At 42.8% G+C, this 26,270-nt stretch overlaps 1 protein-coding gene across 1 annotated transcript in view; it reads left to right on the top strand.

The window, feature by feature from the left end:
• LOC126360932 (uncharacterized) overlaps positions 1-26,270 on the top strand; it is a 47,782-nt gene that overhangs the window by 5,613 nt on the left and 15,899 nt on the right. Inside the window, exons 3-4 of the mRNA XM_050007755.1 lie at positions 4,278-4,430; positions 22,036-22,514. Of these exons, the coding sequence (XP_049863712.1) occupies positions 4,278-4,430; positions 22,036-22,514 (632 nt within the window). The remainder of the gene's footprint in view (positions 1-4,277; positions 4,431-22,035; positions 22,515-26,270) is intronic.

Here is a 26,270-nt window from a genome sequence, read left to right as displayed (position 1 = left end):
ATCTCGAAGACAAAAGACCAAGATTTAGAAAGATGTGGTAAAATCTGACGTCAAGCAGAGAGGACATAAATGGGCTGGGCAAAAATGTAGAAACACACAAACATGATACCATCCCTAATACGGAGTTGGAAAACCGTTAGCATTCAAAATAGCTTCTAGACATCGCTGAATCGATAATTACCTGTATCGTTTTCAAGAGAATCTTAAATCATTCTTTGTGCAAAATAGCTACAGATTGAAGCAAAACTAATTGAGGTGGATAATGACCATCCACCATTCTCTCCAGTGTAGATCACAAAATCTCAGAAATATTGATAGCTGATAATTGTGGAGCACAGGAAAGAAGCAACAATTCATCTTCGTGATCACAAAACTAATCATGGACGATGCCTGTTGTGTGAGCAGAGGTCTCGCGTTTTTGAACATTACATCACCATTGGGGAACAAACATCGTACCACAGGATGGACCTAAAGAGTCAAAACTGTTACAAAATACTTGCAATAATACGACCTTTACACCGTAACCGAGGGCCCAAAGGAATACCACTATATGGCTGCCTAAGTCCCCCACGGAGGACTGACTACCCAAATAATCGAAATCTCGCCTTGTTCCACGCTTTGGACGTAAACTCGTCCTGAAGTTGTAAACAATGTGAAAGGAGACATATCCGACCATTTTATTTTGATCCATTGCTCCGTCAGCCATGTTTTATGTCTTCGGAATGACTTTGCCTGTTGCGGATTCGCATCATTGATTAGCGTGTTCTGATGGTGACAGAGTTCAAGAGGGTGACATTTAGTTCTGCAGTGACTTTCGCAACTGTCGGCCTTTTATTTATCGTCACAATCCGATGATTGTCCTTTACGCTCGTTCAGCACACACTTCGGTCCGATCTTGGACTTGGTACGGTACCTCTTGAAACGCTAAACACTTCGGGTAGCTCGGTTACAGAAGCACCCACCAAACGAGCATTAACAATTTGCCAGCGTTGTAATTGATGTATCTCCGACAAAATGCCCTGATGACTGCATAGAACACTGTTGTCACCACTACCGACACACGCAAAGTATTAAAGACATTACACGTATGCGATTAGTGGTCAGATACTACATCTACATGGATACTCTGCAAATCACATTTAAGTGCCTGACAGAGGGTTCATCGAACCACCTTCACAATTATCTATTATTCCAATCTCGTATAGCGCGCGGAAAGAACGAACACCTATGTCTTTCCGTACGAGCTCTAATTTCCCTTATTTTATCTTGGTGATCGTTCCTCCCTATGTAGGGCGGTGTCAACAAAATATCTTCGCATTCGGAGGAGAAAGTTGGTGATTGGAATTTCGTGAGAAGATTCCGCCGCAACGAAAAACGCCTTTCTACATATCACAGCGCCCTCTGCTGTACTGACTAGTACCTGCATTTATGTTCAGCCATTTCTAGTTGTGTTTCCATTAATTGTGTTCAGCACTTTACGTGACACAGCATCGACGAGGTAGGGAAGTTTAAGACGGAATTTGCTGGAGTGGTCTCACCTGCCGACGCATAAAAAAGATGGCAACTTGGGATACCAAGAAGGTGATTACGATGCAGAGTACAGACACGAATTATTTACAGAAGAATGGAAAGAGTGGTAGAAAGGAAGATCAGTTTCGGAATGTGGGAACAACCCAGACCATCACTCCAGGTTATCGGGCCATTTGGCGGGCAACAATCAGATAGGTATCCCACCACTATTCGAGGTGTCTTCAGACATGCTTTTGGCCAGAAATCTCATTGCCAAGATTACAGTTGTCTCCAGTGATGAGTCCCGGTTCAAGGTGAGCCTTGATGAGCGGGGAAGACAAGTCCAAAGACGCCTCAGACAGCGGTGGGATACTGCCAGAAGGCTCGACAATCAGGAGAGATGGTCTGGAGTGCCATTTGTTTTCATAACAGGACCTCTTGGGTTATCACCCGTGGCACCCTTACACCAAAGTTTGTTGCCCTTCATGGAAAGCCATCCTAGGCTTACATTTCAGCAACATAATGCCTGTCCTCACACAGCGAGAGTTTGTTTTCGTGCTTTCCAAACCCTGCCTTGGCCAGAAAAATCGCCGGATCTCTCCCCAGTTGACTATGTAACCCACGACTGAGGCAGAATTTGCCACGATATTCCTCAGGAAGAAAAACAACGTCTCTACCAGTCAATGCTAATTCGAATAACTGCATCACGACCGAGGTATACCAACACGTTATTGACTTGCCCAATTTGCGAAATTTCTTCTCTTGAATAGATCATACGACTTTTCTGAAACTGTAATCATTTATTTGTGTGTACATGTGCGTCACATCTAAGGGGTTTCCATTCGGTATGGATAATTCATTCATGACGCATCGTTACTTATCTTGGAGTGTGTTATAGAGACCAAAGCTTGTTACAGTATGCAGATTCAAATGTATATAGACTGCAGAAATTATGTGATGATGAAGAGACTGGCGACACAAACTTGATAGGGCAGAGCAACATACTTATTTGAATTTCGCGCCCTGAAGCAATGGTTGCTCCAAAGAGAGAGGGTTGACACATCCACATATATTCAAAAAATTTGTGTGATGATCATTGTAGTTGATGATATAAACGAAATTCTCCATTAAAGTTCCTTCCTTTGTAAATTTCATGCACTGCTCTTCTTTATCGCACTAGTTTCCTAAGTAAATACTCTGTGGTTTGTAGGCGCCGTTTTACAGTAGGATTGGACGAATGTAGAGCGCCGTTAACGCTCGAGCCATATGTTTCTAATGGTCGCTCAGTCAGCGCCACGCAAACTGCATTCCGTACTCATTGCAACATTGCGCCGCAAGGTCGTGTTTGTGGCTGGTAGTCGATGTTCTCACGGGTAAACAACTTTAGAGAAACTGGCGATGTGATGGAAAAAAAATTGACTATCCACTAACAGTAAGGTCACGCCTAAACATTGACATGGTTAGGATGTTTTGCGATCCTCTCAGCATTTTGACTGCTAGCGTGCAGTTGCTGTTGGGCTGTCTGCAAGTTCTCTGAGGCGAGTCTTCCAGGAAGAACTAAAAATTTCATCAGCACAATGAGGTTGTAGGACAGGAACTTTATCCACGCCATTTTGTTGCTCGAGAAAATGCTTGTGAGGCGCTTCTTGGCATACCAAACGACACTCTTGTTTTCTTCAGTGATGAGGTTCGCTTCTATCTTTAGGAATCTGTAAGCAAGCATAACATGCGCTATCGGAGCCCACATAGTACCAGAAAATTTCATCAGGGTCCCAAATATTCACAGTGAGTACCTGTTTGGTGTGCACAATCGCTAGGTGGAATAACTGATGAACGGTTTTTTTAAGAAAACGAACGGGCAATTTCGGTGATTTATAAGCATCAAGTCCACATGATGATGTGGAATATGTATGTTTCCAGCAGGACGGTGCAATGACACACATAGCGCGTGTGTCGGCGACTGTTTTGCGACAACACTTCCAAGGACACCTCCTCTCCTTGAGCGGCCGTCCACACTGCCCATCACGGTAGCCTGATTTAGCCTCCTGCGACTATTTTAACGATTCATCTAAAATCAGTTACGTAGAACGATCGTACTAGGACCACGGCTCACGTGAACAACATTCGTCAAGATGTCGCCACCACACTTGTCGATATGCTGAAAAGAGCTAAACGAAACTCATGTTAGATTAATGCAGTATATTAAGAATAATGGACGCCATCTGTATGATATCATCCTGAAAACTGTGTAAACATCAAATTTATATGCCGAAACTGTTCAAAGAATAAACCATATCTGCATTACTTTTTTTAATTGGCGTTTCTAAATAAGCAAGTTGCTCTGCCCCAACCCACAGATAAGCTGGAACAAACCAGTGTTCGGTCTAAAGATCTCAGGAACAAAAGTGACAATTTAGATAATCTGTTGAGAGTGAAGAGGAAGCAAGTGTTGGTCCAAAGAGATTCATGTGATTTATTTGCTTTACGAATTTTTCTTCTTCTTCCATTACTATTGTATTATGTTGATTGTTGTACAAATGACGGTATTCGTCAACCTTTTAAATAGCCAATCATCAAAGTGTGTGTGTCTGTGTGTGTGTGTGTGTGTGTGTGTGTGTCTGTGTGTGTGTGTGTGTGTGTGTGTGTGTGTGTGTGGCAGTGGGGACGGAAAGGCGACTGATCGCACATGCTAGCCGGCGGAGTGGGGCATATCAATAGTACGTGCAAAATATTATTCAAAGTAGACTTAATACCTCTTTCTGCTACAGGCATGCTGTCTACTTCTTCAGCGGAACACCCTCCACGAGCTCGTGACACTACTGGCAGAAGCCAAAAAGAAGAACGTCATCGATGTACAGCATAACGAAGAAATTCGCAGCAGTTACGGACGGACATCTGTCAGGCTGTACCGATACTTGCAGGTGAGGATGGAACATTAGTGCTGTTTTATGAACGTTCTGTCATCAAAGTGCCTGCTACTGGCAGCGGTATGGTTACACTAAACATGCGAGCAATTCATCAACTTCGCTGTCCTCGATTTTAAACAGACACATGTTACATAAACTGCCCTGTCACATTTCTCGTCTGGGTACATATTATCCCAGATTTAAGTTACAAGTAGTTCCCACCCCTGGGTCTGACCAAGATTTTCTGGAAGTTTCCGTTGTTTGTAAGGAAAATGCTTTAACCAGAACTGTCCTCCAAAATATTCCTTATTGGGTAGGGATTTGCCCCGCTACTAGCTTGCCTGGAATTTGACAGAATCTTACCCTTCCGTGACCGTTACCTGAGCATCCCACTCTTCCTTTTGTAGGCAGAGAATGACAGGCATAAAACCAGCGGCATAGCGACAAATGTAACACCATTTCCCGTCAGGTGACCGACGTTAAATTGGGCAGCACTTGGACTGGTGATCCTTCGGGCGTGCTGCGCGCTGTTGGTAAGCGGGATGGCCGACTGAGGAGCAACTTAAATGAGAAGTAGCGACTCAAGTCACGAACACTGACAGCGCTCAGGAGAGCGATGTGCTGACCACATGCGCCTGCATATTTATCAGCATCCAGTGAGTCTTGTCGGCTGGGGATGACACAGTGGTCGGTCGGTACCGTTGGACCCTACTAGCCTTGTTCGCAAATAGTCTATTTTTTAAGAACAGCTAGGCATGTATAAATATGTAAACTTCCTGTCAAGATATTTAGAATTTCTCTGAGATGTAAACATAATCTCCACCGACACCTCCACCAGCTGATTTGGTTTACTCCACTCAAGCCAGTATTTGTAGTACTTCGTAGTTGACAAAATTCTTGCTATTCATGGAATTTTTTGATGGCTGAGTAGATGTTTCACGCTCGGTAGTCTAACGCAGAGCTCGTTTCCTGATCTAGTGAGAATTTAGGGGAGAGGCATTTCACCCTCGATTCTTCTCTACTAGACCATGTGAAATTGGGATACCATTGTTGAAATGAGTACGTATGGATATTTTAGTTACGTTTGCTAGTCTTTTTTAAACTAAAGCTTACGTCACAATTTCTTTTTAAAAGTAAATAATGCTACAAATGATTAAGATAACAACCTACATGCGAGTAGCCTGGTAAATATCTTGCCACTTTCTGCCAAACTATTTTTGGTTTGCCATTTATTCCCTTCTAGGGCTCTTGTAAGGGTTTTCTTCCTAAATATGACAGTGCGAGGTGGCGCAGTGGTTAGCACAATGGATTCGCATTTGGGAGGACGACGGTTCAATCCCGTGTCCGAACATCCTGATTTAGGTTTTCCGTGATTTCCTTACATCGCTCCAGGCAAATAACAGGATGATTCCTTCGAAAGGGAACGGCCGACTTCCATCCCTAATCCGATGAGACCGATGACCTCGGTGTTTGGTGTCCTCCCCCAAACATCCTAACTCCTATAAATTTGAGTAACAACTCAAGCCACGTGTTTGTCAGTCTTTCAAATCACAGTGACGGCAATGTAAAATGTTAAACAAGGAATCATCATTCCGATACTTAGCAAACTTCTTGATTATGCAGTGGGTATTAAATGCGTTTACTTGAAGCAAATTTGATTTGCATCCTCATGTGACTAGCGTGAAATATTAACAGACATCATATTTAAGATGTAAAAACACTCGTACGAAATTTCGTTTATGTCGCACCACTGCTTCTTGACATTGGGATTTTTTCCACGCCAGACACTGAGGCCGATCGGTTCTAGGTGCTTCAGTCTGGAACCGCGCTACTGCTACGGTCGCAGGTTACAATCCTGCCTCGGTCATGGGTGTGTGTGATGTCCTTAGGTTAGTTAGGTTTAAGCAATTCAAGTTCTAGGGGACTGATGACCTCAGATGTTAAGTCCCATAGGACTCAGAGCCATTTGAACCATTTGTTTTACCAGTGTATTCTGGGAGACGGTTTAAATTTCCGACTTTTGACTTACAACCAAAGGAAAACTCTCGAAGAACTGCGTCAGGGTCGGCGGTTGGTAGCTACTTTGATTTAATCCTGGAACAATATATTTTTGACAAAAAACTCTAGAGCTTAGTGTATATGGAAGTGTATTGTCTACCAGCACGCAGATTAAAGTCAGTGACTTATTCGAGATATGCAACGTTCCCCTCTTGCTGTCAATTACAGGCGATGTAATGGACAGTGACTGTTTTGAACTGGGCCACAATGAACCGCCTATTTATACATCAGGCGGTGTAATGTCGAACCATCAATGTATGTGACGAGTGGGACTGGAATCCATACGTTCAATGCAGTCCTGTTTCGTTGTGTATAATACAGTTTAAATGAAGTGTAATGTCTGTCATATCACAACAGAAACTAGGCATCTATAATACATAATATAATCACTGAATAAAGTACCTAAATTACATTACTGGCCATTAAAATAGCTACACCAAGAAGAAATGAAGATTATAAACGGGTATTCTTTGGACAAATACACTCCTGGAAATGGAAAAAAGAACACATTGACACCCGTGTGTCAGACCCACCATACTTGCTCCGGACACTGCGAGAGGGCTGTACAAGCAATGATCACACGCACGGACACACCAGGAACCGCGGTGTTGGCCGTCGAATGGCGCTAGCTGCGCAGCATTTGTGCACCGCCGCCGTCAGTGTCAGCCAGTTTGCCGTGGCATACGGAGCTCCATCGCAGTCTTTAACACTGGTAGCATGCCGCGACAGCGTGGACGTGAACCGTATGTGCAGTTGACGGACTTTGAGCGAGGGCGTATAGTGGGCATGCGGGAGGCCGGGTGGACGTACCGCCAAATTGCTCAACACGTGGGGCGTGAGGTCTCCACAGTACATCGATGTTGTCGCCAGTGGTCGGCGGAAGGTGCACGTGCCCGTCGACCTGGGACCGGACCGCAGCGACGCACGGATGCACGCCAAGACCGTAAGATCCTACGCAGTGCCGTGGGGGACCGCACCGCCACTTCCCAGCAAATTAGGGACACTGTTGCTCCTGGGGTATCGGCGAAGACCATTCGCAACCGTCTCCATGAAGCTGGGCTACGGTCCCGCACACCGTTAGGCCATCTTCCGCTCACGCCCCAACATCGTGCAGCCCGCCTCCAGTGGTGTCGCGACAGGCGTGAATGGAGGGACGAATGGAGACGCGTCGTCTTCAGCGATGAGAGTCGCTTCTGCCTTGGTGCCATTGATGGTCGTATGCGTGTTTGGCGCCGTGCAGGTGAGCGCTACAATCAGGACTGCATACCACCGAGGCACACAGGGCCATCACCCAGCATCATAGTGTGGGGAGCGATCTCCTACACTGGCCGTACAGCTCTGGTGATCGTCGAGGGGACACTGAATAGTGCACGGTACATCCAAACCGTCATCGAACCCATCGTTCTACCATTCCTAGACCGGCAAGGGAACTTGCTGTTCCAACAGGACAATTCACGTCCTCATGTATCCCGTGCCACCCAACGTGCTCTAGAAGGTGTAAGTCAACTACCCTGGCCAGCAAGATCTCCGGATCTGTCCCCCATTGAGCATGTTTGGGACTGGATGAAGCGTCGTCTCACGCGGTCTGCACGTCCAGCACGAACGCTGGTCCAACTGAGGCGCCAGGTGGAAATGGCATGGCAAGCCGTTCCACAGGACTACATCCAGCATCTCTACGATCGTCTCCATGGGAGAATAGCAGCCTGTATTGCTGCGAAAGGTGGATATACACTGTACTAGTATGTGCCTGTGGTTCTGTCAGCGTGATCATGTGATGTACATGACCCCAGGAATGTATCAATAAAGTTTCCCCTTCCTGGGACAATGAATTCACGGTGTTCTTATTTCAATTTCCAGGAGTGTATATTTTACTAGAACTGACATGTGATTACATTTTCACGCAATTTGGGTGTATAGATCTTGAGAAATTAGTACCCAGAACAACCACCTCTGGCCGTAATAACGGTCTTGATACGCCTGGGCATTGAGTCAAAAAGAACTTGGATGGCGTGTATAGATACAGTTGCCCATGCAGCTTCAACACGATACCACAGTTCATCAAGAGTAGCGACTGGCGTATTGTGACGAGAAAGTTGCTCGGCCACCATTGACCAGACGTTTTCAGTTGGTGAGAGATGTGGAGAATGTGCTGACCAGGGCAGCAGTCGAACATTTGCTGTATCCAGGAAGGCCCGAACAGGACCTGCAACATGCGGTCGTGCATTATCCTGCTGAAATGTAGGGTTTCGCAGGGATCGAATGAAGGGTAGAGCAACGGGTCGTAACAAATCTAAAATGTAACGTCCACTGTTCAAAGTGCCGTCATTGCGAACAAGAGGTGACCGAGACGTGTAACCAAGGGCACCCCTAACCATCACGCCGGGTGATACGCCAGTATGACGATGACGAATACACGCTTTCAATGTGCGTTTTCCGCTATGTCGCCAAACACGGGTGCGACCATTATGATGCTGTAAACAGAACCTGGATTATTCCGAAAAAATGACGTTTTGCCATTCGTGCAGCCAGGTTCGTCGATGAGTACACCATCGCAGGCACTCCTGTCTGTGATGCAGCATCGAGGGTAACCGCAGCCATGATCTCCGAGCTGATAGTCATGCTGCTGCAAACGTCGTCGAACTGTTCGTCCAGATGGTTGTTGTTTTGCAAACGTCTCCATCTAATGACTCAGGGATCAAGACGTGGCTGCACGATCCGTTACAGTCACGTGGATAAGATGCCTGTCAGCTTGACTGCTATGATACGAGGCCGTTGAGATTCAGCATGGCGTTCCGTATTACCCTCCTTAACCCACCGTTTCCATATTGTGCTAACAGTCATTGGATCTTGACCAACTCGAGCAGCAATGTCGCGATACGATAAACCGCAGTCGCGATAGGCTACAATCTGACCTTTATGAAAGTCGGAAACGTCATGGTACCCATTTCTCCCCCTTACAAGAGGCATCACAACAACGTTTCACGAAGCAACGCCGGTCAACTGCTGTTTGTATGTGAGAAATAGGTTGGAAACTTTCCTCATGTCAGCACGTTGTAGATGTCGCCACCGGCGCCAACCTTGTGTGAATGCTCTGAAAAGCAAATCATTTGCATATCACAGCATCTTCTTCCTGTCGGTTAAATTTCGCGTCTGTAGTACGCCATCTTCGTGGTATAGCAATTTCAATGGCGAGTAGTGTATGATGAAAGAACTGTATTTGATAGGCTCTAACAATATTGAGTCTAAAACACTTCCTAGGCACCTGTTTTCTTACAAAAACCTGTTCAAAAATAAGTCTACAATCGTTATACTATACAACAGACGTAATTACTTTGTGCTATAAATATTAAAATACATTTCATAAAATACGTGGTTCCTGAAAATGGTCATTGTTACCGTGCACGTCTGGTGTTAAAGGTATCGTATATTGTATGCTTACATTTTTATAACATATTAGTTGTGATACACACTGAAGAGCGAATGAAATTGGTACATCTCCCTAATACCATGTAGGGTCTCCGCGAGCACAAGGAAGTACTGCAACACAACGGGTCATGGACTCGACTAATGTATGAAGTAGTGATAGAGGCGATTGGTACCATGATTCCCGCAGGGCTGTCCATAAATCCGTACGAGTACGAGGGGGTGGAGGTCTCTTCTGAACAGCACGCTGCAAGCCATCCTAGATATGAACAATGAAGTTCACGTATGGGGAATCTGGTGGCCAGCGGAAGTATTAAACTCAGAAGAGCGTTCCTGAGGACTCTGTAGTAATTTTGGGCGTGTGGGGTGTCGCACTACCCTGCTGGAATTCCCCAAGTCCGTCGGAATGCATAATGGAAATGAATGGATGCAGGTGATTAGACAGGGTGCTAACGTACGTGGCACCTTTCAGAGTCGTATCTGCACAAGGTCCACACCATTACATAGCCTCCACAAGCTTGAAGAGTCCCCTGGTTGGCATGCAGGGTCCATCGATTCATGAGGTTGTCTCCATTTGAAACGAGACTCGTTCGACCAGGCAACATACTTCGTCATCAACAGTCCAATTCGGTGCTGACGGGTCCAGGCGAAGCGTAAAGCTTTGTCACGTGCAGCCATCAAGGATACACGAGTGGGCCTTCGGCTTCGAAAGCCCATATCGATGATGTTCCGTTCAATGGTTCGCACGCTGACACTTCTTGATGGCTCAGCGTTGAAATCTGCAGCAACTTGCGGAAGGGTTGCATTTCTGTAACGTTGAATGATTCTCTTCATTCACCGTCGCACCTGTTCTTGCAGGATCTTTCTCCAGCCGCAGCGATGTCGAAGATTTGATGTTTTACCGGGTTCCTAATATTCACGGTACACTCGTGAAATGGTCGTACGGGAAAATACTCACTTCGTCGCTACCTCAGAGATGCTGTGTCTCATGTTCGCGCGCCGACAATAACACCACTTGCCACTCTAGCAGCAGTAACCGATCTAACAACTGCGCCAGACACTTGTTGTCTTACTTAGTCGTTGCCGACCGTAGCCCCTATTTTGCCTGTTTACATTTCTCTATATTTGAAATCACATGCCCATACCAGTGTCTTTGGCGCTTCTGAGTAACAGTGCATTGTACATTATGATAAATGACAAATATGTATACAAGATCGGATTTAGGAGGCTTGCTTCCTAGAGCTCCCAGGTGCATTTGCTTTTTGACATTTGGTCGTTAGAAAGAATTATCAGATATGATCCAAGAAGTAAAAATATATTTATTATCCACGTATCTTGGAGCTCAAACGTAAATGTATGAACTATAACATATCATGACACTGCAATATATCATAATACTATGCATAAATTACAACAGTAAACCCGTGAAAAAAACCATGGTTTTGATCTAATATATTATAATATTTACGACAAAGTAAAAATTGTACGTTACTTCCGTATTATAGATACATCATTACTTTATGTTGCAAGATGGATAAGCGATTGCATAACATGATGGTTCTTCAGTTGTTTTTTGAACAAGTTTTATAAAAAAGTGGGTGCTTAGTGGTTGTTTCTATTTAAATTTTTGTATGTACACCACGACGCATTTCGAGAATTTGTTTTCATCACCGAGCGCAAATAGGTACAATAATATTTCATGTGATGTTTGTGTTGGTCTGCCATGCTTTCTATGCAGTCGCCTTTTTGTGACTTTAAGGTATTGTGCAGGAATGCACACACATGTAACGCACCACTCACACTGCTTGCTTCTGTGAAACCAAAATCTGGTACGAAGATATAGTATTACGACAGTAGCACTACTCGAAGAGTTCGGACATTGTCAGAGATGTTGTATTTTTCGTGTGTTACACTGTTTACAGAACGTTCTCACTTATAATTTCAATTCTCACACTACTAATTATTTAAATTATCGATTACATTTGTATTCTGCTTCATAATATTTTGTAGCAAATACTGAGCGGAATGCATGAAAGAATGACCACATACGAAAACTTTGGCTGTCAACAGTAAGTTACAGTCGATGAGAAGCAGAGTAACTGCAAGAAAAAGTGATACATGATGCACTTTATTCATATTAGTTTATGTTTCTACGATAAGCTGTGAAATGGCAGCTCTGTGTCTGATTTCACATTCTAGCGAATGGCACATTTGTCAAGATGTGTGCCCCTAACCGGGGGTAAATGCGAGAAAACGTAGCTGACACAAGTAGTGGTAGAAGTAGTAGTAGGAGTAAGGCTTGCGGTGTTCGTGACAGGAAAATGCTTTTCAGGACGATTTTCACATATCTAAGTTTGATGTATTTAACTATTACTCATTACAAGTCCTGAATAAATTCCCGAGCGCAAATGCGCTTCAAAAGTTCTTGCTAATCAGCTAAATATAAATATTTATTTAAGCAAGTAAACAGTGTCAAGTTATGATGTTTACCATAGTTTGTGTGAATTTACGTGCCAGAGCTACGGTAGAAAAGTTAAGGGCCATCCTCAGCCGTGTGTACGTGCTAAATTATGGTGCTTCCCAAAATAAATTTTGTACTGCGATGATATGTAGATTAATTTTGAGGTTGTTATATTTTATTATTGCCAAAATTGCTAATACAAACCTTACTATCAGAAACAAACAATTTGCAACTTTTAAATTTGTGGTTTAAGAATAAAGTTTTAGGTAGAATTTACAATTTTAAAAATATGTCGTTACTGTAGATGCTATATTTACAGTTCTTACCTTAACTAAAGATTACATTACATTTACTTGAAATACCTTAATTACGAGATTTTATTGATACTTCGTGCACAGTGTCTCAAAACAACCTATTTGTCCTGTTTTGTAAATAAACCGCCTTTGCCGGCCAATGTGGCCGAGCGGTCCTAGGCGCTTCTGTCCGGAACTGCGCTGCTGCTACGATGGCAGTTTCAGATGCTGCCTCGGCCATGGCTGTGTGTGATATCCTTAGGTTAGTTAGGTTTAAGTAGTTCTAAGTCTAGGGAACTGATGACCTCAGACGTTAAGTCCCTCAGTGCTTAGAGTCCTTTAAAACCGCCTTTTCCTGCTGACACGTATTTATCCCAGATGCGTTTCGCCTTGTTCTTGTTCTAAGGCATCATCAGTGAGATCTATAACGATACAGTTTTGTTATTTTTAGATTATTACAAACACTTCACGTCACGATTTTTTATATACAAATAAATTACTTACGATATGCTGATCTGCGTTTCCTCCCATGCGGTCTGGAGGTCGCACTGCCACTTTATTACTGACGTATGAGCTTTGCGTTGTGACCTCCTTCACACTGTTCACGATGTTTCTCCTTCTTTCTTGTGATAAACTATTTTTCTTTTGCCACTCGTTATAACTATTTCGTGTGACACTGTTCTTAACAACCTAAGTATTGCAACTCCAACTTGAGGGCTGCCGAGGCTTCGTGCACGTGCAATTTATTTTTCACATGTAAAGCTTCTTTGAACGCAGTGTTTGACGTAGTAAGATCCAGAACGTCAAAAGCCTGTTTACTTCAGTGAGGTGGGAGAGGACCACGCAGGGCTGGCCAAGCGAAAACCAAGTGGCACTAAGGCACACGCGCGCAACATACAGCGTCTGGCCTTGTGCTTTGTTTATGATCGTGGCATAACGTAAGCTCGCCTCGAACTGTGCATGTTTAAAGCAAAATTTTGAATTTTTAGGAATATCTGGATTTGAGTTATAAAACCTCACTCCCCTGCGCCACGTCCCGACAAACTTTTCGCCTTTGTGGTGTCACCTCAATTTCTGGAGGAGTTTTCAAACAGCAAAGGTGAAACCTCATTTTCTCGAGTCGCAGCAAGTCTCTTCATTGGATTCTTCAGACCGCATAGTCCTCACTCATTTAGCAGATCTGGTGTATTCATAAAGATTTGAGCATTTTATTCGTAAACAAAACGATATCGAAATTTTAAGAGTAGCTACCAAAATCACAAAAGTTAATAACAGCGTTCAGCTGTTAATACACTAAGCGAAATCAGTAAATCTGCATATCCTAGCCAAGAAAATTCGCTGTCAGTTCGTATTCGTAAAAATAAGACTGCGACGCTTAGCTCTGTCACTGACATAAATTTCTGAAAACACTTCCCCGACTGACACGAAAAAAAGAAAAGAAAAAAAATAGCGCCATCTACCGATTATCTGTTGTAGTACACCGTGATTGTTAAACATCCATAATACTAAACTGAGCAGACGTTAGTTAAAACCCTAATTATGACATCCTTTCTTTTAGTGTTCTCGTTTGATGGAATGAAGGCAATATGTTGGTGCAGGCTACAGTCAAGTTGCCTATTGAAGCCCATGCAAAGTTTTGGAGATTAAATTGTTCAAACAGACAGACAGACACGACGGTTTTATAACTTCAAAACACGATATCCCTTTATTATGAGATCAGATTTTAATGAAATGAAGCCTATACGTTGCCCCAAGCTACGCTCACGTTACCTGTGGAAACCCCATGAAAATTGGTCTAGTAATTTTGAAACCCAATGCGTTGAAACAGACACACACAACGGTTTCAGAAAAAACTTTAAATCACGAATTTTTTTCGTGATCCGACTATAATGAAACAAAGCCGTTGCCCAAGCGACGCTGAAATTACGTGCGGGAACACCATGAAACTTGGTCTAGTAATTTTGGAGAGTGGCGTGTTGGGGCTGATAGAAAGACAGGGAGATAGACAGACCCGACAGTTTTACAGTTTTAGTATTAGTATACATTATATGAGGTGATGAAGCAGTATAATTTCTGTTAGAATATTCATGCTTTCTTCTTTATGGTACACAAGGTGGTGCAAATTATTCATTTTCTTGTATCCTCTTAAATGACTCTTATCTGTTAACGCTGTATTATAGTGCTGCATGGGAAAAACTAAATAGAATAACTTATTATAAACTTATGTTAATCTGTAAAAGCAATGTAGTATCATATGAGTGCAAGATGTAGTATAAAAGAAACATAGTTGTTCTTATTATTAAAATATTCTTTAAAAATGACTTATTGTATTGTAAACTTCTCGTTCATACGTCAAGATTGGCATAGGAGAGAATAGAACCTAAAATGACACCAGACATTCTGCTAAAAAATGCGTAACCTAAACAAGTCAACATTCAATCTCGTCTTTATCTTGTGTTCTGCCAACGTCGCTTAAGGCTGAAAAAACATAGTTTTCGAAAGCTACCTGCTGGATGGTGAACTAAAGTTAGACTGACAATAATCTGCACATGACTCGTTTTGAGAGCCTCTCAGTGACCGTGAGAAAGCATTGTCTGTACCAGGAATTTGTACAACTGTGAAGCTGAATTCTTGCAGAAATAAGATCCATCTGCCCAACACATCGCGCAATAATTTGGCAGACATCGTAAACTACAATGCGTGATGGTCGGTATACCAGTAAAAAGTGAAGAAATTTGAAGAAAGCCCGAACATCTGCTAGCGCTTCCAGTTCTGTGATGGAATAATTACGTACTGCTGGTGAAAAAACACGTCTGCCAAATGCAATGTTTTTAATGACTTTAATGTCATTTTCTTCAACTTCCCGAAAAAGATGTACTCCAGTAGCTGTCTTTGAACTGTCTGTGGCGACGCAAAAGCCACGTGAAAGGTCAGGGTGGGAAAGCAGAGGTGCTTCTAACAAGGCTTTTTTAAGTGTGTCTAATTCTTTTTTTTGTGTGCTCGTCCCAAGTCGAGTTTGTATTTTTTCCGGTTAATTCACATAATTTGTACTGAATGAAACGGGGAAAGAAATTAATTAGGCCGAGAAAACTCGTAACATGACGTTTATTTGTTGGTGCTGTTATGTCACGAATGGCTTGGAGATGGTCTGGATCCGGTTGCATATCGGAAATGGAAATAACGTGGCATAAAAATTTGATACTTGTTCTGCTGCACTCAGATTTCTGTAGGTTGATGGTAATGCCATTGTTTGCAAATGTCTGAAGAAAAAGGAGTCAAAGAGGTTGTTATATTGCTGTGAAATTTTCTCTGCAATAAGAATGTTGTCAACATACGTTGTAATTCCGTTCTTTAGGTCGTCTGGTAGATTCGAATTTAAACCCCAAATGAAGGCTGCTGAAGAAATCTTTGACCTGAATCATAATTTGCAAAGTTGGTAGCAGCTACCGAAAAAGTGGAAGACTGTGTGTTTGAGGCAGTTGGGACGCAATTAAAATTGCCAAGAACCAGATTTCCAGTATAGTATAGAAAAGTCAGTAACGTCATAAAATTCATCTAACATCTGACGTCGATCTGTTTCTGGAACAATGGTGTTGCTGTTCCATTGTGTGTCAAGCACAAGTCTAAGAGGTGCTCCTTTTTTGTGTACAACATGAAGTGGGCTGGAATAAGGACTGGAGGCTGGTTCAATATTGCCTTGCCATAACATAGACGCAGTTTTTTCTTGTACTTGGTCTGTATGACAGAGAGTGCCGGGCAACAAAAATATCATGCCATTTAACTTGAAATTAATATAAGAATCCACGAATGATACCAGGAACATTGGCAAAAACATGAGTGTTTATTTAGTCTGTTGTAATTGGAATTTGTCTTCATTGGATGCTTCCTCACTGGTGTCAACTTTGGCTTGCATTATTTATAAGATGTCAGATTGCGACTGGTTGCCTGAAGAATGAAAAAAGGTATCTGCTGAAGTAAAGTATAATGTAAACCAGTTTATATTTTTACTTGACGTTAAAAAATGTAATACTCTAATACCCTATTCTTCCATAGACACATTATGTTCAAAATGCAAAGCGATCGGAGTGTCATCTTTATGAAGGGAAATCGATGCCTAGGATTATTTCGGTAGTAAGAAGGGAACAATTCGGAAACTGGCGAAAAATGAATGTCCCTGAACAGAAACTTCCAAGTGAGTTTGTAGTTGGACATCCACTCCTTTGCCAGAAACTGCACCTCTAATCTTTGTTTAATTTAAAAGTAATGTTAGACAACTGCCATCAGAATTACATTTATTGAAAGCGGAATCGCTGATCACTGATACAGGAGAGCAGGAATCAAGAACTTCGTTTAAAGTATTGTTGCCTATCTTAATGCTAACAACTAGATGAAAAATATGTATTGGAGGTTCTTCTTTTCTTGTAATAGGGCGTCCCTAATCTCTTGAAGGAGATAAAATTTCCAGTAATATACCGAGAAAGTGTGGAGTCTAGTGTAATCACAGGTTCGGCCTGGGTCGGATATTAGTCGACTAGTGATTATTAATTTTCACTGTCTCTTCGTTTTTGCTGGTAATTCAATTACGCGCAGTGATATTTGCTATTCGGAATTGTTGTAAGATTGTTGTGATGAATGGAAACAAGTGTCCGGGCGACTTAGGATGAAATTTTGTTGGTTGCAATAATTATTAGCGTACGGTCGTTGTGTGTTATTTCGTCAATTGTGATTCCTGTGCCTAAAACTGTTGCCAAAATTATTCTGCTGTGAAAAAATTATGGGAGAGGTTGTTGTTGCTTATAGTTTTGATGATTCCAGGTTTTGGCTCTATTACCTGAAAACTGGTTGTTGGCGTAGTGATTCTGATGATTGTAATTCGGCCGATTATTACCACGGCGATGATCCGAATTGTAAAAAGAATTTCGTTGTCTCCAATTACGGCTGTCATGTCTATTTTGGTTACTACACGAAGAAAAATTGTTTGGCTTTGAATTGTGAGAAACATCGATTTCGAGAAGCTGTCAGACATCGCGAAATGGATTCGTGTTATCTTTTTGATGACAAGTCAGTAAAGGAATAGGTAAAGATTTCGGCAGTTTTAAGATACAAAGTTGTATAAGCACGGAGGAACTGCACGGATCCCTTAAGTATTGGTTTTGCTGTACCATGTATTCAAAAAATGGTTTGTTGATTGCATATTGTGACTCATGGAAATGTGGTAAACTAAGAACTTTGTTTCACGCCACGTTGTGTTGTGTCTGACAAATATGAGGCTTGAAAAGCGTTTTGAAACTCTTCCAGCGAATAGCACTGACACGCAATTGGCCACATCCTCATGGGTGGTTCGCCGTCTATTTGGCTCCATATTAATTCCAGTTTCCTAGTTACGGGCCATTGAGGTGATAAAGAATCAATAAATTGATGGATCCAATCATTTGCACTACTTCGAAAACCTTTGAACTTAAGATTAGAGAGGAAGTGATTGAAGTCAAAGCCGTTATGTCTCGACGAATTACTAAATCTTCGTCTATTAAAATCTAAATGAGAGAAGTTGTTGTTAAAAGAAACGTTCCTCTCACTTATGAATGGGACCGATTGTTGATGTTGCGATGAGGTGTGTTCATAAAAATTTGGAGGCTCGTTGTGCGTAAAATTAGACGAAGCAAGCTTCCTGTTAATGTTTGCAATCTCAGAATTTATGCTCCGTGTCTTCTGCTGACGTCTGTCGGTCGCACTTGACGGATTTTCTATAGCTCGTTGGGCGGACTGAAATTCTCACGATTCCGCAAAATTTGCCGGTTGTGTTGAGTCGGAATTGTCAATATTCTGCTGAATTTGTGCAATATTATTTGTAAGATTCTCAATTTCGGATTTTGCCGTGAGCAAATGCTCTGACATTATGCATGTCGACTTGAATGTGTTTGATCTTCCGGTACGACAGTAGCGTCTTTTTGTGGACCTTAGTGACCAAAACATTTGGAACTTCCTTATTCATCATGGTAATTAATAAAGCTTTGTCCAGTTCGTGAACGTCTGTAATGTTTTGTAATTTTTCGTCAACTACCGTCTGTCGTTCTGTAAACTATTGTTTTAAATCTGACTGTTCATTCTCTGTCTCTTCGATTTACAGTTGAACAGCGTGTTAAGCCTGTGGTAAAAGTGTGTTCGAGTCGTTCGTCGCGTTCTTCTTGTTTTTTGTCTAAAAATGTTCGAGTTGTTTTACATTCTGTTCGATTTGCTGTACATCCTGTTAGAGTCGTTGCATGTTTTGTTTGTTTTACTATCTGAGTTGTAGGGTTTGTTGGATGTTCTGTTGCATAATATTTCGAAACATGATTTTAGCACCTGTGTTAATACAAGGAATTTCTGGTTGTGAAACTGATTTTTTAATGGTGTTTACATTACATGTTGTGTTGTCTGGAAAAATATGTGTAGGCCCTACTGTTCGTGACATTAGTAGGCTGAGGCGAATTTTGCAAATCGTTAGTCTAAGCGGAATTCTGGAAATCAACTGTGGTTTTTTTTGGGTCTGCGACAAAGTAATATCGGCATTGGCAAAGATGTTGGAATCAGTGATCGGTTGCATGACTGTACTGGAAATTATCTGACTGTATGGAACTGATGAAGGTGCTTGCTGCATTGTTGCGTCACTGTCCACGGCTAAATTGCAAGTAGAAACCTCGGAAATGAGGTTCTCTGCACTTATATGGCTGCTGTACGTTGGCCAGATTCGCAGATACACAGTGTACATAAAAGTGATGGTAAGAGTTAATTTCTTCACGTCCAACAAATTCTCAGAAGTTTTATATAGTAATACTAAACAGTTTTGTTTGTTTCAGTTAAATTCAGTGTTCATTGCTGTATGATACTCCAAGGAATACAGTCTGTACATGAGAGCTATTTTGAAGATTGTTGACAATCTGTAGGTGGCTTTAACTGATTTAATAAAGTTTGGGGTTAAGTAGACTAGTTCAGTTAAGCCTAGAAAGTTGCTGGTGAATGAATATCGTGGAGAATTTCACAAGAACACCTGCAGAGCAGCACTAATAGGTGTAGCATATCCTTCGGCATTTACCGTCTTCAACATCTTGAAAGTCTTTAACGTCAGTGGTATGGAGTTGTTCAATTCAGACAGTTTTACTGACCAAGATTTTTTTGTGATCTAATGCAATAGATATTCTGCTAATGCAGCAACGAACAGCAAATGAGAGCAGATGGGAGAAGATGGAGACAAACCTGCAGATGACAATGTAGCGAATATTGAGCATCAGTAGGAAAATCAGCAAACAGATATTAAATATACTGCCAAGTGTGGCCATACCCTAACACTGCTGCAAGGAAAACGGTAAGGTAGAGAAAGAATGGAAACTCGAGACAATAAAGCCTTCCGACAAACGCCAAATGATTCGTCTGATGCTGACCTGTTCTAAGGTAGTGACATAAATGTTGAAACAGAGAAGAAAGAGATTTTTGTAGTTACAGTACAAGGAAAACTGCCACGAGTGGTGGCAGTTATGTTGCTGAAGTGAATAATATGTACGATGATGGATGCGAAGCAGAAGTTTTTTTAAAATAAATATTTCTGCTACAAAATTTGATGCTGCTTCAGATGAAATAATTACAGAACAACCTAATCCAATACATGGCACTGCGACTTGCTATGAAAACATGACTTGGTACTAGGTTGATGTCGTAAACTCAGTGAGCACTAGTTTTATTATTTCCGAGAGAGTTTTCATTAACATACTGATAAAGGCGTTTTTTGCTAATTTTGTTGCCAAAAAATTTTATCTGCAGGGTCCTTTCATTCATTTATTTAATGGAGAGATCCATTTAACCCTCAATATATGGTCAAGTTAAGCTATCCAGTGGGACTAAATGGCTCGAAAGTAGTGTCGAAGTTCTTCTCCAGTTTTGTAAAATCTGTGTGAGACACTGCAAATGTGAAAGTGCCTGCTATCTTTGCGTATGTTTTTCTCCAGATTAAAAATTTTATAAAGGTCCGGTTTTCAAGTAAAATTTCAGGGGAAGGAATGTGGGTCTCGCGGGAAGCGTGCAAGGGATAAGCCCCTGCAGTCACGTTGTTCATGTGTGTCCTCGGACGCCGGCACGGTGGCTCAGCGAGTTCGGTTAGAGTGCTGGTGGGCATCTGTAATAAAAAAAAAAGCTGAGTGAAAGGATCAACAACGAACTTGAACGGATGTCATGTGACGTCGGCAACGACCAAACACAACGATCAACAACGAACAAAATGAAAAAAAGAAAAATATAAAGATGAATAGAGTGTCTGCCATGTAAGCAGGAGGTCCCGGGTTCGAGTCCCGATTGGTGCACATATTTTCAGCTGTCCCCATCGAGGTATATCAACAACACTTGTCGACAGCTGAGGATTTCAATTAATTATCATTTATTCTAGAGAAGCTGCACTCCATCAATGGTATCTTTTCTTTCGAGTACAGTTACTATCTTCATATATTTTCAAAAATAGGTCGAGTTAACCCTAACTTCCCCCATTATTAGCGGCAGCAGCAGCAGCAGCAGCAGCAGTAGTAGAACTACTGTGGTACAAGAAGTGCAATTATTAATTTATTATTTATCAGTCAGTTCAATGTATTCACATTGTCTGTGTAGACAGATCATTTTTGTACTATTTGTCATATTAATGTTGTTATCTCTTAGCTAACTGTGATGTCACTGTATATTTGACCGAGCGAGGTGGCGCAGTGGTTAGCACAATGGACTCGCATTCGGGAGGACGACGGTTCAATCCCGTCTCCAGCCATCCTGATTTAGGTTTTCTGTGATGTCCCTAAATCGTTTCAGGCAAATGCCGGGATGGTTCCTTTGAATGGGCACGGCTGATTTCCTTCCCAATCCTTCCCTAACCCGAGCTTGCGCTCCATCTCTAACGACCTCGTTGTCGATGGGACGTTAAACACTAACCACCACCACCACCACTACATGTATATTTGAAGGTCTGATGGCCCTAATCAAATCAACTTAAATAAATAAATAAATAAATAAGTAAATAAATGAAAAGAAGTAAAATATAAGTACAGTTACCTAAGTATTGAAGTAATGTGTTATTTCTTATGCAGTCTAGTAAATGATATTTCACATCTATTGCTAGCGAATTAGAGATAATTGTGTCACGATCTGATATTTTCGCTTGAACTACCTGCGCCGCAAATAAATTACTGAAACAAATATTATTATGCAAATCGCAGTATAGTCGAAGTGTAATGCAACAGACACAAAGAAGGGGTAACTTTTATCACTATAATGAAAGCGTGATATCAGTGTGTCAGTGTCGTTAGTATAGCCGTTGAAAGAAGGCTCTTATCTTTAGGATGACAACGTCTAACACAAATGAAACTTCTACTTTCAGGTCATGATCGTGGTATCCTCGATCGCCTGGCTCTTCGTGACGGTGCCGTTCCGCGTGTTTACTGCTGGATCAACGAACATCGACTGGCCAACGCCGATCCCCATCTGGCTGCCCATCGACATGCAGCTCTCCCCGTCCTACGAACTCATCTACCTGGGCCAGGTGCTGTGCGCCGTGGCAACTGCGGGGGCGATGCTGGGCGTCGACACGCTCTTCTTCCACCTGACGCTGATGATCGTCGCCGAGCTTCAGGTTCTCAACGACAATATTTCAGTGGTTGGGAGGGTCGCGTCACCCTACGAGAAGGAAGTCTTTTTCAGGGTTAAAGACGCGGGAGAGCATCAGCAAAACTTTTCTGACGTCATTAACAACGGACAGAATGAAGGCGGAGCTTCTTTGTCGAACCCCCAAGCAACAATCACGGAGAAGAACTATTCTGATTTAGTTGAAATTATACAGCACCATCAAATTATAATCAAGTAAGTACTAGGTTGTATCAATTACAAACTCAAATTTCGCACCATATTTTGATTTTGTAAGTCATTTATGGTTCCTTAACGCATTTCGAAGTTACAAAAATAGTACTAGCGTCTTGACATGCCGCCTGTTTAGTACGAAATACAGTGCGCGCGCTTGCTGTGGCGAATGACGGAGCATTATGGTGATATAATTTTACATTCCGTTAGATGGTCATATACGGTCTGTACTTCGGATCACTATTTCGGTGTATGGGGAACAAGCTAGATCAAACGATACTGTTACTGTCGGTATCACTAGAGCATTATGTGCTATTTTATGTTTCACGTCCGCTACTTATCGAAAATGATTGACTATAAACACTGGGTCATCCAGTTCTCTTTTCTCGATTGAAACCTGACTTGATTTTATTGCACCTGATGACGTCGTGAAAATGGTACGAAACCGATCGAGCCTATAAATAAAGGATTAACAATTAAAGCAGTCTTTTTTTAAGAATATTCTTAAGTTTTGTCTGGATACCTCAGCAGCAAGGCGCAGAGAAAGCTTCGATGGTATCCAACAAAGTCAATATCATCTCTACATTCTCACAACTGACATCCGGAGGAGAGCAACACCAACTAGTTTCCACATCCTGCGAATTACCAAGCCTTCATCAAGATTTTACTGTCAGTTGTCATCAACAATGTAAAAAAAGACTATCTTCTGTTTTGGTTTGCAACTATGCTTTAGATTCAAACCTTTTATCTCGATAGCCGACGCTCAGACTTTCTTCTACATTTTAAGGCGTTGCATACAACACAACCATCAAAGAACTGACTCAATTATCGCTATATGTTTTTCGGTAGTTTGTTGAATCGTCAGCCTTGTGATTGATTTCACGCAGTTCGTCACGATTTTTTCCTCTGCGTCAGTCTCTTCATAACGCACAAAATAAACGATACACATTAGACGTGTTCTGTCTCGGAAATCATTCGGAAAAGTACATATTCCCACATGAAGTCTTTTGCTTCAAATGATCATTCTTGTGATATCCTTAAATACTAAGCACACCTCCTGGGACTCCATGTGGAAGTAGTTCCAAAAATATATAGCAGTTTTACTCACTATAAAATTCTGTACGTGACGAATTAACAACACATTCCAAATAGCTTCAGTTACTATATTATACAGCAGTTACATTTGTAGACAGCGAAATATTTACAAATTTTGCCCAAAATAGAAACCCATGTCTAATAACAATAAAAACTAAAGAAAATAGCGGAAAATGCTTATGGGGATCCGTAGTGCTTATTGTTTCATGAGATCTAAAATCAGTTACTATATCAAAAAGCACCATGTGTTCCTAGGTACACTATTCTTTAGGTACAAAACTCTCCCCTATTTGTCTGTCTGCATTCGTTTTATCATCAGATGGATATGTTGTTACTTTTTGGAAAATCTTCCTTCTATAACCCAGTATACGTTTTCCTTAAGACCTTTTTTAACACTGATTTCATGTGTAGTTCTTGTGCCGCCATTTTTAAAGTGAACTAAGAGATTACATGTTTTGATCGTCGTCATTTGAGTTGCCATATTGAAGAATGTCCAAGTTTCAGGAAGGGACTACAATTTTGGAAGCATCACAAAAAAATGTTCAAATATGTCTGAAATCTTATGGGACTTAATTGCTAAGGTCATCAGTCCCTAAGCTTACACACTACGTAACGTAAATTATCCTAAGGGCAAACACACACACCCATACCCGAGGGAAGACTCGAACCTCCGCCGGGACCAGCCGCACAGCCCATGAATGCAGCGCCCTAGACTGCTCGGCTAATCCCGTGCGGCAAGCATCACAATTTTATAGACTGATAAGCCAAGATATTATGACCAAATGCTTAATTGCTTCTTTGTCCGTCTTCGGAAAGAAATATCTCACTGATTTACATATCTTGGAACCGGCAGTCGTTGGTAGTTTTGTGGAAGAATGTGGAAATACACTCCAGGAAATTGAAATAAGAACACCGTGAATTCATTGTCCCAGGAAGGGGAAACTTTATTGACACATTCCTGGGGTCAGATACATCACATGATCACACTGACAGAACCACAGGCACATAGACACAGGCAACAGAGCATGCACAATGTCGGCACTAGTACAGTGCATATCCACCTTTCGCAGCAATGCGGGCTGCTATTCTCCCATGGAGACGATCGTAGAGATGCTGGATGTAGTCCTGTGGAACGGCTTGCCATGCCATTTCCACCTGGCGCCTCAGTTGGACCAGCGTTCGTGCTGGACGTGCAGACCGCGTGAGACGACGCTTCATCCAGTCCCAAACATGCTCAATGGGGGACAGATCCGGAGATCTTGCTGGCCAGGGTAGTTGACTTACACCTTCTAGAGCACGTTGGGTGGCACGGGAGACATGCGGACGTGCATTGTCCTGTTGGAACAGCAAGTTCCCTTGCCGGTCTAGGAATGGTAGAACGATGGGTTCGATGACGGTTTGGATGTACCGTGCACTATTCAGTGTCCCCTCGACGATCACCAGAGGTGTACGGCCAGTGTAGGAGATCGCTCCCCACACCATGATGCCGGGTGTTGGCCCTGTGTGCCTCGGTCGTATGCAGTCCTGATTGTGGCGCTCACCTGCACGGCGCCAAACACGCATACGACCGTCATTGGCACCAAGGCAGAAGCGACTCTCATCGCTGAAGACGACACGTCTCCATTCGTCCCTCCATTCACGCCTGTCGCGACACCACTGGAGGCAGGCTGCACGATGTTGGGGCGTGAGCGGAAGACGGCCTAACGGTGTGCGGGACCGTAGCCCAGCTTCATGGAGACGGTTGCGAATGGTCTTCGCCGATACCCCAGGAGCAACAGTGTCCCTAATTTGCTGGGAAGTGAGGTGCGGTCCCCTATGGCAGGCGTGCATCCGTGCGTCGCTGCGGTCCGGTCCAAGGTCGACGGGCACGTGCACCTTCCGCCGACCACTGGCGACAACATCGATGTACTGTGGACACCTCACGCCCCACGTGTTGAGCAATTCGGCGGTACGTCCACCCGGCCTCCCGCATGCCCACTATACGCCCTCGCTCAAAGTCCGTCAACTGCACATACGGTTCACGTCCACGCTGTCGCGGCGTGCTACCAGTGTTAAAGACTGCGATGGAGCTCCGTATGCCACGGCAAACTGGCTGACACTAACGGCGGCGGTACACAAATGCTGCACAGCTAGCGCCATTCGACGGCCAACACCGCGGTTCCTGGTGTGTCCGCTGTGCCGTGCGTGTGATCATTGCTTGTACAGCCCTCTCGCAGTGTCCGGAGCAAGTATGGTGGGTCTGACACACCGGTGTCAATGTGTTCTTTTTTCCATTTCCAGGAGTGAAGATGTCTACGCACAGGTCATATAACTGGGGCCGCTGATCTGTGTCCTCGCCGCCCGACAGCGATCTAGAGGGGTTCCATAGGATTTTAAGCAGGCGAATTTTGTGGCTGAGATTTCAGTGTGAGTACATTATAATGCTCCAAACCACTGTAGGACGGTTATAGCCACGAGAAATGGACAGTTGTAATGCTGAAAGCTGACATCGCCGTCGGGGAAGACACCAAGCACGAAGTGAATCAGTGGTTCGCAGTTGTTAGCGTGTTTTCGATTAATACCAAAGGTCTCATGCAAGCGCAGAAGAACGTCTTCTACAGCATAAAACTGCTCCCACCAGCCTAAGTCTTTTTATCTCGACGACGGCGTTTGTGGAGACGACTA

This window comes from Schistocerca gregaria, chromosome 1 (assembly GCF_023897955.1).
Source record: "Schistocerca gregaria isolate iqSchGreg1 chromosome 1, iqSchGreg1.2, whole genome shotgun sequence".
Classification (NCBI taxonomy): Eukaryota; Metazoa; Arthropoda; class Insecta; order Orthoptera; family Acrididae; genus Schistocerca; species Schistocerca gregaria.
This window is presented reverse-complemented; position numbering and strand designations above follow the sequence as displayed.